This window comes from Stomoxys calcitrans, chromosome 2 (assembly GCF_963082655.1).
Source record: "Stomoxys calcitrans chromosome 2, idStoCalc2.1, whole genome shotgun sequence".
Taxonomy (NCBI): domain Eukaryota; kingdom Metazoa; phylum Arthropoda; class Insecta; order Diptera; family Muscidae; genus Stomoxys; species Stomoxys calcitrans.
Window position 1 is genome coordinate 188889494 of NC_081553.1, and position 18508 is coordinate 188908001.

General features: G+C 37.9%; 1 protein-coding gene across 1 annotated transcript in view; it reads right to left on the reverse strand.

The window, feature by feature from the left end:
• LOC106092938 (neuroligin 4-like) overlaps positions 1–18508 on the reverse strand; it is a 95159-nt gene that overhangs the window by 18787 nt on the left and 57864 nt on the right. The window contains exons 3-4 of the mRNA XM_059361722.1: positions 6763–6912; positions 410–843 (exon numbers count right to left, since the gene is read on the reverse strand). Of these exons, the coding sequence (XP_059217705.1) occupies positions 410–843; positions 6763–6912 (584 nt within the window). The remainder of the gene's footprint in view (positions 1–409; positions 844–6762; positions 6913–18508) is intronic.

Here is an 18508-nt window from a genome sequence, read left to right on the forward strand (position 1 = left end):
TTGGCTTTTACGGGCTTAAGTCCCTAAATCGCCAGATTGGTCTATATGGGAGCCATATCCAAATAAAGTCCGATTTGGCCTATTCAAGAACTTAAGCTGCGTATGAAAGAAATACGAGTCTGTGCAAAATTTCAGCTCAATATCTCAATTTTTAAGAAAACTGACGGACAGACGGGCGGATGGACGGACGGATGGACGGACAGACACACAGACATCGTTAAATCGTCTTAGAATTCTACAACGATCCGAAATATGTATATACTTTGCAGGGTCGGAAATGGATATTTCGATGTGTTGCAAACAGAAAGACTAAATGTATATACCCCCAATCCTGTTGTGGTGGTTATAAAAATCAATCTTTTTCGCTTTACCCCACCCTTAAACCAAAATTTATTCTACTTCTACTTACCGAAGGACCAAACGATGTCAAAAACGTAGGCGTTTGTATGTCCGCTGCATATAAATCTTCCAGAGGCACTTCACGCAAACAATCCACTATCTGCTCATGATGTTTATCCAAATCTTCGGGTATCGAACAATTAACCTCCTTGGCCAATTTAACAGCAAACATAACGGGATCTTCCACCAAGGCCCACGATGAATAGGCTGAACCCGACATAAGTATGGCCCGATGAAATAGGCCTCTTACCATAGTGGGTGTGGACATCAAATAATTGATACAAGCAGCTCCAGTGCCATGACCAGCCAATGTTACAGCATTGGGATCACCGCCAAATTTTTGAATATTCTGTTGGATCCAATGCAGGGCGGCAATTTGATCCATGAGCCCATAATTGGCCACACGTGCATGTTGTTGGGGATTGGGGTTGGCATTTAGAAAACCTGTTGAGAATGAGACACGAAAGAAACACAAATGAGATTAACAGCATAAAAACATAAAAATCGCCTAGGAAGTGCTGTTAAAAGATAAAGAAGGCTCTATGCATAACACGCAATAAGGAAGGATAGGAAGGCAGACACCCTCGCTTAGTTGATTTTATTAGGGAAATAAATTGTAGTGAATTGGTGGATGTGGTGATGAAGAAAAAAATGATTCTTGGGTTTTGGAAAAGTGAGATTTAAGGAATTCAAACAGGCATGCCCAAAATGCTTGCATTACAGCACGCACGTTTCATGAGAAACTGTTTTAATTCCTTTTGTTTTGTTTCGTTGCGTTATTTGTGTTTTTGTTTTTCACTTCGTGATGCTGTCACTTAGGATAGAGGGTACTTAAATGTAATAATTTATTACAACCAACTTTGCTTTTGTGATTCTGGGCGCTGTCTGTTGGGAATTATCTTCCTTCCTTATGGACAGCCACTGGTCAATGTATGAAGAAGATGATAATAAGTAAATATGTGCTTAGGTTGGGCGGGCCGAATCTTGGGAACTCTCCACCATGGATTCTGCTAAAAATTTACAAAAATAAGCTGAAGGGCACCTGTGTGCTGTACATACAAATGTTCTGTCAAATCTGTCAAAAATTTAAGCATCTTGAAGAAGCAGAAGATTAATCGGAGATGGGTTTCTATAGGAACTATACCAGGTTATACACCGCTTTAGACCATACTAACAACACATATTGGAAGTTATATCCGAACTCTACGAACAAGATTTCAGCTCATGAAGTCCAATCGGAAGGTCGGTTTATATGGCAGCTATAACAGTTCATTATCCGATATGGCCCGTACTTGGCAGGGTTGTTGGAAGTCGTAACCAAACTCTATGTGCGAAATTTCGGCCAAATTCGATAACAAATCGGAAGATCGGTCGGAGCTATATCAGTTTATAGACTGACTTGGCCCGTTTTTGGCAGGGTTATTGGAATTCGCAAAAGAACATTATTTTCAAAATTCCTTCCAAATCGGATAACAATGGCTGCTTTAAAGGGGTCACGATCTCATAAAGGGAGATCGATTATATGGGAGCTATATCCAAATCTGAACCGATATGACCCATTTGCTATCCTCAACAACCTGCATCCATAGAAAGTGTCAGTGCAAAATTTGAAGCGGATATCTTTATTCGTTCGACCGCTATCGCGATTTCAACAGGCTGATAGGCGGACGGTTGGACATAGGAAGATGAACTCTGAATGTCAAGAGGATCAAGAATATAAGTGCTTTATTGGGTCGCAGATCCAAATTTTGATGTGCTACAAACGAGTTGACTAGATTAATATGCCCCTCATCTTATGGTGCTGATTAGAAAAGGTTTGGTTTATAAACTAATTTCAGTCCAACCGAGTTGTTGCAGAAGTGGGTCGTGTTCTATCTTTCGTCGGCTTAAATTTTGTTGAATATTCAGATCCAGGAACTCTCCAACTAAGGTCTGGTGTACCCAGAGGGATCTGGTTTTGAGTCGAGAGGGTCGTATGGTACCAGCAATGACCGTACAATCATCCGCATATGATAGATCTTTATGCCGTCTGGAGGGGGTGGAATGGAGGATAGGTGGAGGTTAATAAGTAAAAGCGAGCTCAATTCGGCAGGGCCGAAACTTATATACCCTTCACCATCTATCGCATTTGTTTAGTTCTTTGAATGACTTCTTCATTATATATATATGAGCTACATTTATTGATAGATATGGACAGTGCTTGTTATGACTGTTAGAAGTCATAGAAAAATACCACCTCCAAAATTTCAGGCAAACCGAGAAAAATTGCGCGCTCCAAAGGCTCCGAGTGTCAAATTGGGAGATCGGTTTATATGGCAGCCCTATCAAGTTATCTACCGATTTAGACCATATTTGACACAATTGTTGGAAGTCATATCATAACGACATATGAAAAATTTTAACCAAATTGGATAAGAATTGCGCCCTTTAAAAACTTAAGATGTCTAATCGGGAGATTTGTTTATATGGCGGCTATATCAGGTTATGTATTGATTTAGACCATACTTGGCACAGTTGTTGTAAGTTATTCCCTTACGATATGTGCAAAATTTCAGCCAAAACTGTGAGAATTGTGCCTTCTAGAGACTCAAGAAGTCAAGACCCAAGATCGTTTTATATGGCAGCTATATCAAAACATTGATCGATTTGGTCCCTTTACAATCCCAACTAACCTACACCAATGGAAAGTATTTGTGCAAAATTTCAAGCGTCTAGGCTAACTCCTTAATCTACTCATGAGATCAGGGGATGCAATGAAAATGTCTGACGAGCTGCTGCACTTCCTCGTAATCCTTGTGGGATTCACCCTGGAGTACGTGAAGTCTTTATTCTGCTCTGCCAAAGCTATACGCCGTCGTTTGTTACCTGTGGGAAAATCCAATGAAATGAGATGAACCAGAACCAAACGATTATAGCCAGGCAGCAGGCCACTTATTTCGGGCCTGTAAACTTGGCTGCTATCTAAGACTCAACTACCAAACCAAAATTCAATCAAATTTTACCAAAATTGAGGGCTAAAAGAACCAAAACGAGGGTTCGGTATATATGTTATTGATTTGGTCGTTGGGGTTGGAAATTGCTCCCATATACAGTGGAAGCCGCAATTGTATTACGATTGGGCTGATATTTTGCATGTACTTCGAACGATCGTAACAAGTATGACCCAAATAAGTGTAGAACGTCATATAGCTCCCATAAAAAAGCGATCTGCCTATGTGAGCAACGACTTTATGCAATCGTGCCATGTACGGTTCAAACTGGTCTTTAACCTAACATAGCTCTAACCTATCTCCAAATAAGCCCAAGGGACTCCAGAAGCTTCAATTTACCCTGCTTTGGAAGAAATTTGTAACGTAATGCACAACTATCCCCATCAACTAAGTTCGTTTTGTGAACCTTTTTAGCTGAACCCGTATTTTATTTTATTTTATTTTATTATACCCACCCCCATAGGATGGGGGTATACATATGCAGTCATCAGTAACACTTCGAAATATTGTTCTGCGATCCCATAGATATATATATTCCTGATCATCTTGACATTTTAAGTCAATCTAGACTTAAAAGAGATTAATTGAGACCCGGGAAATCTCAGTTGTTGTCCGATTTGGCTGAAATTTTGCCTGTTTCGTTATGACTTTCCAAATCTATGGTAAGAGTTGTCAAATCGGCCTAAAACCACATAAGCTGATCAACAGATTACACTTCTTTGGCCTCTGGAAACATTTTTGCCAGGTTTGGCAGAAATTTTGTATATAAAGTACAATTAAGTTCATACTGCGAAGCTTTAAGCGGTATGGTGGTTAGTTCTTAGGATTCGCCCCGGCCGAATTAAGCACGATTTACGATCGAATCTTGACGAGGCCATTAGAAAATTTTCAGCGGTGGTTATCCCCTCCTTATGCTGGCGACATTTGTGAGGTACTATGCCATGTAATAACTTCTCCTCAAAAGAGGTGTCGCACTGCCGCACGACGTTCGGACTTGGCTATAAAGAGGAGGCCCCCTATTATTGAGCCGAGCCTAGAAAGTATATATTCTTGATCGTCGCAAAAATCTAAGACGATCTAGCTATGTCCTTCCGTCTGTCTGTTGAAATCACGCAACAGTTTTTAAAAATTAGGATATTCAGCTGAAACTTTCCATAGGTTCTTCTTTTGCCCATAAGCAGGTTAAGCTCGAAGATGGGCTATATCGGACTATATCTTGATATATGCCACTTATAGACCGATCTGCCGATTTAGGTTCTTAGGCCCCTAAAAGCCACATATATTATCCAATTATGCTGAAATTTGGGACAGTGAGTTGCGTTAGGCCACTCGACATCTTTCTTTAATTTGGTCTAGATCGGTTCAGATTTGGATATTGGAAAAGGCGCATTTATTACACGATGTCGCCAAAATTTGGGACAGTGAGTTATGTTAGGCCTTTCGACATCCTTCTTGTATTTGGCCCAGATCGGTCCAGATTTCGATATAGCTGCCATATAGACCGATGTCTCGATTTAGGAGTTTGGGCCCATAAAAGTAGTATTTATTGCCCGATTGTGCCGAAATTTGGGACAGTGACTTAAGTTAGGCCCCTCGACATCTTTCTGCTATATGGCACAGATCGGTCCAGATTTGGATATAGCTGCCTTATAGACCGATCTCTCGATACACTGTCCGATTTCGCCGAAATTTGGGACAATGAGTTGTGTTAGGCCACTCGCCATCCTCGTTCAATTTGGCCCAGTTTTGGATATAGCTGCCATATAGACCGACCTCTCGATTTAAGGTCTTGGGCCAATAAAAGGCACATTTATTGGCCGATTTTGCTGAAATTTGGGACAGTGAGCTGTGTTAACGCCTTCGACATTCTTCTTCAATTTGTCTTAGAGCGGTCCAGATTTGGATATAGCTGCCATATAGACCGATCTCTCGATATACGGCTTTGGGCCCATTAAAGGCGCATTTATAAGCCGATTTTGCGTAAATTTAGGACACTGAGTTGTGTTAGACCATTCGACATCCCTCTTCAATTTGGCCCATATAGAGCGATCTCTCGTTTTAAAGTCTTGGCCTCATAAAAGGCGCATTTATAATCCGATTTCGGCGAATATTGACACAGTGAGTTATGTTAGGCTTTCCGACATCCATGTCGTATATGGTTCAGATTGGTCTATAATTGGATATAGCTAGAAAAAAGACCAATATTTTGCTCTACAAAAAAATTGAACAATGTCTTGCACTTTTTATACCTCTCAATATCCGTGCCCAATTTGGTCCAAATCAAACCATATTTCGATATAGCTGCTTTGGGTGCATAAACAATGCATTTTTCAACGGATTATGACGAAAGATGGGTTATATATATACCTGAGGTGATGGGTAATCAAAGTTCGGCCAGGTCGAACTTAAATACATTCTTACTTGTATTATTTTATTTTTTTTTTATTTTATTTTAATTTATTTTATTTTATTTTATTTTATTTTATTTTATTTTATTTTATTTTATTTTATTTTATTTTATTTTATTTTATTTTATTTTATTTTATTTTATTTTATTTTATTTTATTTTATTTTATTTTATTTTATTTTATTTTATTTTATTTTATTTTATTTTATTTTATTTTATTTTATTTTATTTTATTTTATTTTATTTTATTTTATTTTATTTTATTTTATTTTATTTTATTTTATTTTATTTTTATTTTATTTTATTTTATTTTATTTTATTTTATTTTTATTTTTATTTTATTTTTTTTTTATTTTATTCTATTTTATTTTGCTTTATTTTATTTTATTTTTTTTTATTTTATTTTATTTTATTTTATTTTATTTTTTTATTTTAATTTTTTTAATTTTTTTTATTTTATTTTTTTATTTTGTTTTATTTAATTTAATTTTATTTTATTTTATTTTATTTTATTTTATTTTATTTTATTTTATTTTATTTTATTTTATTTTATTTTATTTTATTTTATTTTATTTTATTTTATTTTATTTTATTTTATTTTATTTTATTTTATTTTATTTTATTTTTATTTATTCTATTTTTTTTTACATTATTTTTTATTTTGTTTTATTTTTTTTTTATTTTGTTATTTTATTTTATTTTATTTTTTTTTTATTTTTTTTTATTTTAATTTTTTTAATTTTTTTTTTATTTTTTTATTTTTGTTTTATTTAATTTTATTTTATTTATTTTTTTTTATTTTATTTTATTTTATTACTATATCTGAATAAATGCTAACAACTTCTCCAGTTTTTTTATCCTTCCCAATTCCCCCAACCAGTGACTGTTTTTGCATAGTTCACATAGAGATGTTTTGTTATATATTTCACATAGTTTTTTGTTGTTTTTGTTGTCTTCAGCACTTACCTAGAATTCCTAAACGGTAATTAAGCGTTACAACAACAACTTCTCCATAGCTGGCTAATACACTGCCATCGTAGGGATTACCGCTGCTCCATTCGAACGATTCGCCATGTATGAACACAATAACAGGCAATTTCTTCTCACTCGCTCCTGCTGAAATGCGTATAAAAATAGAATAAAAAAAATAAATGAAAGAAAGAAGTAGCAAAAAGAGGACATACATATATAGTAGCAATTACAAATACACTGACTCTTAGATTGTATATGGTGTATTGGTTAAACAATAGTATAGCCAGTCCCCAAGGAAGAAAAAACAAGCACCACGCTATGAAATAGGAGTGCAGATAGAGCAGCAAAAAAAATTGGAAAATAAAAATTCATGACTGGATGTCAGTAAACGCGCTTTTAAGCGCCATTAAATGTTTCCTTTTCCTGTGCATATATTTTCACTCCCATATACTTCAGCTCCCACCACCCATTGTGGTCATTTGCAGTGGTGAGGATGGGTGGACATGTGCATGTTTGTGTACGACTATGATTAAAAAGGGAGTGTGTTAGTGGGAAATTGGAGAAAGACCATTTATTTGAGTGTAAGGTAAGGCAACTTTGGGTCATACTAGTTAGGGTTATAACACTTAATGGTTAAATTTGATTTGCTCTATAAATGTCTTCGATTCCTCAAAATAGTCTGAGTGACCTACAGACCATGGTGAATAATTCACAATCCCAGAAGGTGGCCGAAGTAAAAAAATTGTATGAAAATTAATATTAAAATATTTGTAGAGTTGCAACTTTTTAATGGAAAGAAACATTTCACTGCCATGAGTTTTTTTTTTGTTTTCGACATAAATCAAATTTTTATTAAAACTTTCACGCTATAAGCCATTTGGACAGATTCGCCATGAAAATCTCATTTAGTTGGAAACAAGATAATTTCATTTTGGTTTGGCCAAAATATACAAAACAATCTATTTTAAATTACTTTTAAATGTAGGCCATTAAATCTTTCTTTATTTCTTCCTCTATCTCTTAATGGCACCTTAAATCATCAACTTGATGGGAATTTTCCATAGGAGCATCTGTGAGCATCACATTAAGTGACCATCATAAATTCAACAAAACAATAGCATAGCCATTATTGAGTATCCACTGTAATTGATTTCATAGCCAGCAAAACAATTCAACAAAAACTTGACTTGACTTCATGTTTTATTAATTTAAAGTGCCTCACTGAGTGGCCGCCAACTCATCTTAAATTGCCAATTGAAGTAGAAAGGCAAATGAAAACAGGACCAGAATAAAAATAACAAAAGAAAAAAAAAAAAAAAATAAAATAACCATCCAGACTGACTACAAAAACTTGAAAAATCTTCTGAATCATTTATTTCAATAACACTTGCTCGCACCCAATCATCGGACAAGTGCTAACGTTCAACGCATTCGATCCAAGGAAGAAAAGTTGTCCCAGCCAAAGGCAGGCTGTGCCAGCAACAAGAACAACAACAACTATTAACAAAAACATGACAAAATAAAGAAAGTCATAAGGAAGAAGTGTTGCCGCTTGCAGAAAATAAGGCCCAGTAAAAATTAATAGCCTATATCATACTAATATCCCAAGGGTCGGGTTCGCTGGCACCGTTTTTGATACCCCTTTTCAGTGTAGGAGTTTCAAAAACCTTGGCAATCATTCGATCAATAAAATTATGAAATTTTGTAATAATTGCGTATAAAATTTCAGAAATCTTTCCCCTTCTGTACAGAAAGTACCAAGAATAACAATACATCATTATTTCACCCAAAATAAATTGTCAAGGTATAAATGAATCCCAATTTTTAGCGCTTTTGCTCAATTCGTAAAGAAAGTACCATTTTGTATGTTTTAGTACCTAAATGTACGATTTTAGTCAAAGTGTAGTTGTATCCCAATTTTGAGAGCTCATGATCACCCTGAAAAGAAAGTACCATTTTGTATGTTTGAGTACCTAAAAGCTCGAATTAAAAAAAAATCTTAAAAAAAATTTTTACTGCCAAAGTGTAACCGCATTTTAATTTTAAGCGCTTTAGCTCAGTTCGTAAAGAATGTACCAGTTTGTACTTTTTGGTACCTAAATGTGCATGCAAATTTGCCCATGAACATTCCAATAGGGAACTGGTGCAAACTTCTCACATATCACTGAGTGCTGGCCGATTCAAATTTTAAGCTCAATGATAAGGGGCCTCCTTTTTATAGCCCAGTCCGTACGGCGTGCCGTAGAAGGAGAACTTTTAATATGGCATAGTACCTCACAAATGTCGTCAGCTTTTGGAGGGGATAACCACCGCTGAAATTTTTTTTCTGATGGTTTCGCCAAGATTTGAACCCCGGCTTTCAGCGTCATAGGCAGACATGTTAACCTCTGCGCTACGGAGGCCTCCTAAATGTGTAATTTTGAATAATCTTCTCATCACCTGCACTGCACTACACTGCAATTAGTACGTTTTCTTCCACATGTCGCATTTTTGTCAAGACTGGGGAAATATTTGTCAAATTGCTTAATTTTAGCAGTCCCAGTTCGCTGTAGGCGAAGATAAGCTATCTCATACTATTTTGCACTTTTTGGTACCAAAATGTACAAATTTTGAATGGATCAATTAGTTGTAGCCACATGTGAAATTTCACACCTCTAGCTCCATCTGTAAAGAAAGTACCAAATGGTACCAATTTTAGTACCAAACTATATAAACATTTAATAGATTATTTAGGCACCTATCATACATTTCTTAGTTGTATCTACATGTCAAATTTCAGACCTCAAACTCCCTCTGAACAGAAAGTACCAAATGGTACCAATTTTAGTACCAAAATATATGAGTTTTTAATAGATCATTTAGTCGTCCATCACTTATTTCTTAGTTGTATCTACATGCCAAATTTCTGACTTTTAAATCCATCTGTAAAGAAAGTACCAATTTTGGTACCAACATGTGCGAATGGGGAATAGATCATTTAGTCATTCATCGTTTATTTCTTAGTTGTACCTACATGCCAAATTTCGGACTTTTGAGTCCATCTATAAAGAAAGTACCAATTAGTACCAATTTTGGTACCAAAATGTGCGACCAGGGAATAGATCATTTGGTCATCCATCATATAATTTTTAGTTGTATCTACATGTCAAATTTCAGACTGAACAGAAAGTACGAAATTGTACCAGTTTTGGTATCAAAATGTACGAATTTTGCATAGATCATTAAGTCATCCATCATTTATTTCTTAGTTGCACCTACATGCCCAATTTCGGACCTTTAGCTCCATCTATAAAGAAAGTACCAAATAGTACCAATTTTGGTACCAACATGTTCTAATTGTGAAAAAATAATTCAGTCGCCCATTATATATTTATTAGTTGTACCTACATGTCAAATTTCAGATCTCAAACTCCATCTGAATAGAAAGTACAAAATGGTACCAATTATGGTACCAAAATTTACGAATTTTGAATAGAGCATTAAGTCATCCTTCATTTATTTCTAAGTTGCACCTACATGCCCAATTTCAGACCTTTAGCTCCATCTATAAAGGAAGTACCAAAATAGTACCAATTTTGGTACTAACTTGTTCTAATTGTAAAAAATTCATTAAGTCACCCATCATATATTTCTTAGTTGTACCTACATGCCAAAATTCAGAACTCCAATTCCATCTCAACGGAAAGTACGAAATGGTACCAATTTTGGTACCAAAATTTACGAATTTTGAATAGATCACTTAGTCATCCATCATTTATGTCTTAGTCGCATCTACATGCCCAATTTCGGACCTCAAACTCCATCTGGACAGAAAGTACAAAATCGTACGAATTTTGGTACCAAATTATATGAATTTTTTATGAATCATTTAGTCATCCACCATTTATTTCTTAGATGTCTCTACAAGCCAAATTTTGGACCTCTAGTTCCAAAAAAGTACCAAAAAGTATCAATTTTGGTACCAAAATGTACGAATTGTAAAAAGCTCATGGTCACCCATCATATTCATCCTAGTTGTACATGCTTATCAAATTTCGGACCTTCGGAATAATACCACTTTTGGTACCAAAATTTACGAATTTTGAATAGATAATATAGTCACCCATTATATTTTTCCTAGTTGTACCTGCTTGCCAAATTTCAGATCTCTAGCTCCATCTATAAAGAAAGTACTAAGTTGTACCAATTGCGGTACTAAACGTACGGTTTCTACCGGTACCAGTACTATATTGTCATTTTTTCTTTTAACATCATCCTTTTGCACTAGATTTCTTTTAAGTCAAATTCAAAAATTCTACTTCTATTCACCCGCCCTGCACAAAGTTTACCGATTTCGTACCTTTTGGAACTTTTTTTAGTACCTAAATGTATAAATTTCCAAAAACTCATTTAGTCACCCAACTAAGGTTGCCATAGTGTACCTAAATTCCAAAATTCAGAGCTCTAGTTCAATTTACAAAGAAAGTACCAAATAGTACCAATTGCGGTACTAAATGGTACCACTTTTGATACCAAAATTTACGAAATTTGAATAGATCATTTAGTCATCCATCATATATTTCTTGGTTGTACCTACATGCCAGATTTGAGACCCCTAAGTCCATTCGTAGATTAAGCACCAAATGGTGTCAATTGTGACACTAAACGTACGTTTTTTCCCGGTGGCAGTACTAGTTTCTAATTTTTTCTTTTCACTCTCATCCTTTTGCACCAGATGTATTTTAAGGCAAATTTTAAAATTCGTCCTCTTCATCCGCCCTGTACAAAGTTCACCCATTTCGTACCTTTTTAGTACTTTTTTTGGTACCCAAATGTAAAAATTTCCAAAAACTCATTTAGTCACCCAACTATGGTTGCCATAGTGTACCTAAGTACCAAAATTCAGAGCTCTAGTTCAATTTACCAAGAAAGTACCAAATAGTCCCGATTGCGGTACTAAACGTAATTTTTCTCCCACTTGCGGTACGATTTTCGAAATTTTTTTGCCAAACCTTATTTATCGAGACGCTCTTTAATTTGAGTTCAAGAACATAATTCTAGCATTTTCCGTTCGCGCTGGACAAATATGTACCATTTCGTACTTTTTAGTACCTAAACGTACGAATATCACCAAATTCAGCCTTATCCGGTGCCCAAGATCCAAGACCAACATTCCTACTATATTTCATGATTCTAGCTTTAGCCGTTTGGGCTGTGACGATCAGTCAGTCATATATTTCTTAGTTTCAGCCAAGTTTTCCAAGGCTTAAATGCTTATACTGCAGAATGTAGAAGGTCATCAGTGACGGAAAGGGGTTCGGCATCATGGCTCCCAGCAATTAGCAGCTGCTGTCTTATAATTAGACTAATTACTGTTATATTCGGGGCCAAAGTGGCGCAGAGGTTGAAACATCCGCCTATGACGCCGTACACTTGGGTTTGAATCTTGGCAAGAACATCTATCTCCTCATAATGCTGGCAACATTTGAGAGGGATTGTGCCATCTGAAAATATGTTAAAACAGCCACGTAAAAATGCCACCCCCAAAGAGATGTCGCACAGCGGCGCTTCATTTGGACTCTGCTATAAAAAGTAGGTCCCTTATCATAGAGATCAAGACTTGAATAGGACAGCACTCATTGATAAGTGCGAAGTTTGCCCTCTGTTCCTTAATAGAATGCTTGTGGGCAACTTTCCATTGGCGTTTTTACTGTTATTTTGAACGTTTTCTGCCCGGGCGGATAATTGCTTATAACAGAAACACGGCAACCCTTATTCCAACCATACATATATAAAGACACAGGCAGCATGAATAAGGAAGTGAGCATCAGGCGATGTAGTATGAGAAGCATTTGATAAAACATTTGAATGTAATTAATTAAAATTAATCATACGTCACGTAGCAGCAATAATGAATCCATGAACCCAGGATACAGGATTCAGGCAATTTAATCCAAAGGAATTTGGCGTAAAAAAAGCAAACACAAAAAAAAAAACACCAACTGAGAGGCTTAAGCATAGCAAAAACAAAAGGAAAATAGAAAAGGAAAATAGAAAAGGAAATAAAGATAAACATTATCGTTATTGGCCGGACACGCAATCTAAAGCTCAGATGAGGTAAAAATAGTAAAAAGGCATTAATTTCGGCCGTGCCGAACTTCGGACACCTAACACCTCGGTTATATATTTTAACCACCTTTCGTCATAATCTGGTGAAAAATGCATAATTTATGAACCCATATGAGCTATATCTATGGGGCCACTTGGACCAAACTCGGAACGGACCTCGAGGAGTCTCAAAAAAATTTCAGCGAAATCGATTAATAAATGCACCTTTTATGGGCCTAGGAACATAAAACGGGAGCGGCCTGGGTGTCAATGCGGCAAAGACAGAATTGGCCCTGTTTACGCGTAGGGGCAAGATACCGGTCTTTAAGCTACCCCCACTGCAGGGGATGACTTTACAGTTATCGCAGTCGACAACATTTTTGCGGGTGTTTTTAGACAGCAAATTGGGTTGGAGATGGAACATGGGGTCGAGGATTGGAAAGGTCTTTGCGTCATTGTATTCGTGTCAAAAGCTAGCAGGGAGCAAGTGGGGTTTGAGGCCCAGGCTTATTCACTGGTTGTTCTCGTCGGTGGTATGGCCACTCCTGACATATGACTGCCACGTCTGGTAGCCGGTGATGGATTTTATGTCACATGTCCGTAACCTTAACAGGGTGAATAGGGTCGCACTAAGATTTGTGTCTGGGGCTATGGGAACCACTGCGACTGGGTCATTAGAGGCTATATTGGGAATTCGGTTTTTGGACTTTTTTATAGAGGAAACAGTGGAGAGAACTCTTTTCAGATTGTTACAGCTTCACTTGATTTGCGGGTCACCAGCGAGCCATATGGTGCCATGGAGTTTTATAGAGGAAACAGTGGAGAGAACTTTTTTCAGATTGTCACAGCTTCACTTGATTCGTGGTTCCCCAGCGAGGCATATGCTGCCATGAAGTTCTCTCAGACGGACTTCGAGATTGGAACGGATGTGGTGGATGGACTGAGGATAAAGTTATCTACCCTGGCAGAGTGACAGAAAGGGCGGGTTAGATTTTCAGGCAGATTTTCTGGAGAATGGAAGAGGGTGTGGTATCTATTGCAGCGAATTCGTATGGTGCCATGGAGTTCTCTCAGACGGACCTCCAGATTGGAACGGACTTGGTGGATGGACTGCGGATAAAGTTATCTACTCTGGCAGAGTGGCAGAAAGGGCGGTTTAGGTTTTCAGGCATTAACGTTTTTACAGATGGATCAAAGATGAAGAATGGAACAGGGTGTGGTATCTATTGCAGCGAACACGATATCTGATGACTCCTTACGGATGAGAGATGAATGCAGCAACTTTCGAGCAGAGTTGCATGTGTTTGCTGTTGGAGCGGAGCTTGTGTTGCCTATGAATATCGGCCGATTAGGAAATCATATTTAAGCGACAGTAAAGCAACGTTGAAGGCAGTAAACTGAAAGTGTGTGAGATTCATGGGCCTGGGCGGCTGTTTGGAGTTAACAGGGTGAATAGGGTCGCTTTAATATTTGTGTCTGCGGCTATGGGAACCACTGCGACTTGGTCATTAGAGGCTGTTTTGGGAATTCAATCTATGGACTTTTTTTATAAGGGACACAGCGGAGAGGAGTCTTCTCAGATTGAGAGCCATATGGTGCCATGGAGTTCTCTCAGACGGATTTTCAGATTGTAACGGACGTGGTAGAAGGACTGCGGATAAAGTTATCTACCCTGGCAGAGTGGCAGAAAGGGCGGTTTAGGTTTTCAGGCATTAACGTTTTTACAGATGGATCGAAGATGGAGAATGGCACAGGGTAGGGTATCTATTGCAATGAATTCAAATATAAATGTCTCCTTACGGAAGTGTATGCCATGGCTGCAGAAGTGTATGCCATGGCTGCTATAGCAATGCTTGTGTTATCTATGAATATCGGCCGATCAGAAATTCATATTTTTGCGACAGTCAAGCTACATTTAAGGAGGCCACCGTAGCGCAGAGGTTACCATGTCCGCCTATGACGCTGAATGCCTGGGTTCGAATCCTGGCGAGACCAATAGAAAAACAATTTTCAGCGGTGGTTTTCCCCTCCTAATGCTGGCAACATTTGTGAGGTACTATGCCATGTAAAACTTTAGTCCAAAGAGGTGTCGCACTGTGGCACGCCGATCGGACTCGGCTGTAAAAATGAGGCCCCCTGTCAATGAGCTTAAACTTGAATCGGACTGCACTCATTGATATGTGAGAAGTTTTCCCCTGTTCCTTAGTGGAATGGCTATGGGCAAAATTTGCATTTGCAAGCAACGTTGAAAGCGTTAAACGGTACGTGTGTGAGATCCAAGAGATTGGGCCGCTGTCGCGAGTTACTGTTGCGTCTACAGGTATACCATACATTGACCCTAGGCTGGGTGTCGGGGCACAAGGATATAAAGGGAAATGAAAAAGCCGATGTACTTGCTAAGTCCGAAGTTATTCTTCCCCTTGTGTCGGTTATGTATGTGTATCCTCCCCTCTCACAAATTTTTTATAGCCTCAGAGAGCGCTGCAAAGAAACATGGTCAAATTAAACATTTTGGAATAGGGAAGAAAGGCAACTCTTGTCCTATACACTTGCAAGAGAGCCATTGGCAAAAGTTGGGGGGCTTAAATCGCTTATTATGCAGTGGGTATATATATGGTGTTGTGGCCTGGTGGACGGCGCTTCAAAAGTCCACCTACCGTTCAACACCCAGAGGGATCCAAAGGATGGCGGGTTTGTGCATTACAGCCGCACTGAGGACGACACCATCTAATTTAAAGATAATGTGGTCTAACCTAGACTTGAAGAGGTCTATCGCTTTACTTATGCTGGCTAGAACAGACGTCTCAACCATTGTGTCCTTCCTGATAGGTTACTGTCTGATCGGAAAATATACTGATAGACTGAAGGTTACCAGTAATGACATTTGCCGAAGCTGTGAGTACTTTGTTGGACTTTTTATAGCAACAATAGGTTAACACATGCCAACATCCGACCTAAACGGTCCAAAAATCATGCCCTTCAACTAAATTTATTTTATATAATTTTTTTTCAGAATCCATGGTGGTGGTTTCCCAAGATTCGGCCCGGCCGAACTCACCACCCTTTCAGACTTAGCCATAAAAAGAAGATAGCTTATCATCGAGTTAAGACTTTAATCGGGTAGCACTCATCAATATGCGAGAAGTTCCGTCGCTATTCCTCTATCCACAGTTTGTTGGAAAACATACATCAAAGATGGTTATTTTTCTCCACTTTCTTTACATTGCAAACAAATGAAAAAATCTATAATGCTCATTATTGTCATAGTTCTACAAAGTATAAAAATACATACACACTCCTCCTCTCTTAGTGGTAGTAATATGAATGTGGTGTGCTTTAGTAAAGCAGCTTATCTCGGAAACATTCTTAAGATTACAGTAGCTGCATTAGTATCCTGTTCACGAATGACCATGACTACATGGCTGCTTTGAGCATTTTTACTTGCTCTCCTTCAATATTGGATTAAGCATTTCCAGGCATGAGGATATTTAACATTCCTTAGCTTAAATATGTGTAATTTCGTAGTATAATACATTGGAAATGATTACACAACTCCATATACAGCTTAAAACGACATTATTCATATATATTTTAAAGAAGAAGAGCTTTTAGTGAAGTACCATGCTAGGAAAATAGTATATCGCTTGACTAACAGTTTAACAATATAAGTGCCTTTACCTGAATCCCATACGATCTTTATTGGTCTATGAATTTAAATTTTGATATAAGGTGTACTCCATTCTTAAAATACTTTATTTCAGCCCGCTATTCTCATCATGTCTGATTAAGGGGTGTTTTCGGGGGTGAGGTGGTCCCCAAGACACAAATACAATATACAAATTTTGCCCTGAAAATTCCACTAAGGAACAGGGGTAAACTTTTCACATATCAATGAGTGCAGTCCGATTCATGTTTAGGCTCAATGAGAAGGGGCCTCCTCCGAGGACGAACGGCGTGCCGCAGAGCGACACCTCTTTGGAGAGAAGTTTTACATGGCATAGTACCCCGCAAATGTTGCCAGCATTACGAGAGGAAAACAACCGCTGAAAATTTTTTTCTGATGGTCTCGCCAGGATTCGAACGCAGGCGTTCAGCGTCATAGGCAGACATGCTAACCTCTGCACTACGGTGGCCCCCCCAAGACACTTGACCCTGAAAAAATATCAGCATCGTGCTCTTCTCTCAAATACCATTTATTTAAACCCCATATTTCCATTGATGCGTCCCCCACACACATGAGCCCCAAAATTGGTTATCGAATTCGTTTTCTAATCTCAAATACCTTTCATTTGAGCCACATATTGGCATGGTCGAAAAATTTCTACCCTTTGTGGGGTGTTTTGGGGAAGGGATGATGTCCTAAATACATGGTGCTACATTTGGATATCAAATTCGTATTCCACTTCCAAATTCCTTTGAGCCCCATATTGCGATGGTCAGTAAAAAATTGCTGTTTGTGGGTTATTTTGGCAAAGGGGTAGGCCTCCAGAAAATTGGTCCCGAAAGTGGGTATCAATTCTTGCTCTACCCCAAATGACCTTTCATTTAAGCCCCACATTGATATGGTCGGTAAATATGCCCGGGGGGATGTGTTTTGGGGGATGGGGCGGCCATTCAGTGACTTTACCTTGAAAATATATATCAGATTCGTGTTTCATCTAAAATATCTCTTATTTGAGCCCTATATTACAATGGTCAGCAAATACTTCCTATTTGGGTGGTATAATGGGGGGGTGGCCCCATAGACACTTTTCCGATTATTGATATCAAATTCGTGCTTAAGTTCCAAAGACCTTTCATTTGAGCTCCATATTGCTATGGTCACAAATTTGTCTTCTTTGGGGGATGTTTTTGGGGAGGGGCGGGCCCTCAAGCATTTGGTCCCACATATGGATATCATATTCGTATTCAACACAAAAATAACTTCTACTTAAGCCCCATATTGCCATTATCAGTAAATAAGTCCTGTTTGGGGGTGTTTCGGGGAAGGAGTGGACCCCCAGAAACTTGGTCCCACATTTGGATACCAGATTTGTATTTTACTTGCAAATACCTTTCATTTGAGTCCCATATTGCCATGGTCGGTAAATATGTCCCATTTAGGGGTGTTCTGGGGGTTGGGGTGGTTTCCTAAACACTTGGTCCGACAATTGGATATCAGATACGTTTTCTAATCTTGAACACCTTTCATTTGAGTCCCATATTGTCGTGATTGGAGAACATATATATTTGGTAGGTTTTGGGGAGGGGCACCCCCCACCTCCTAGGTACCCCATCCAAAATTTGGATACCAAATTTTTGTTTGTAGGTTACTATAAGAGGGCGCAAGGAAGGCCATGGAGAAGAGTACATGAACCAGGAAATGGTACGGAGACTGGCTTGCGTCGCTATCCCAGAGGCGTTTAGATTAGATTGCGTATTGACATATGCATTATACGATATTTTCGATTTTTTATACCCACCACCGAAGGTGCAACACATCGAAGTATCCATTTTCGACCCTATAGAGTATATATATTCTTGACGATCTAGCCATGCCCGTCCATCCGTCTGTCTGTTGAAATTACACTACAGTCTTTAAAAAGAGAGATATAGAGCTGAAACTTTGCACAGGTTTTTTTTCCCCCATAAGCAGGTTAAGTTCGAAGATTTG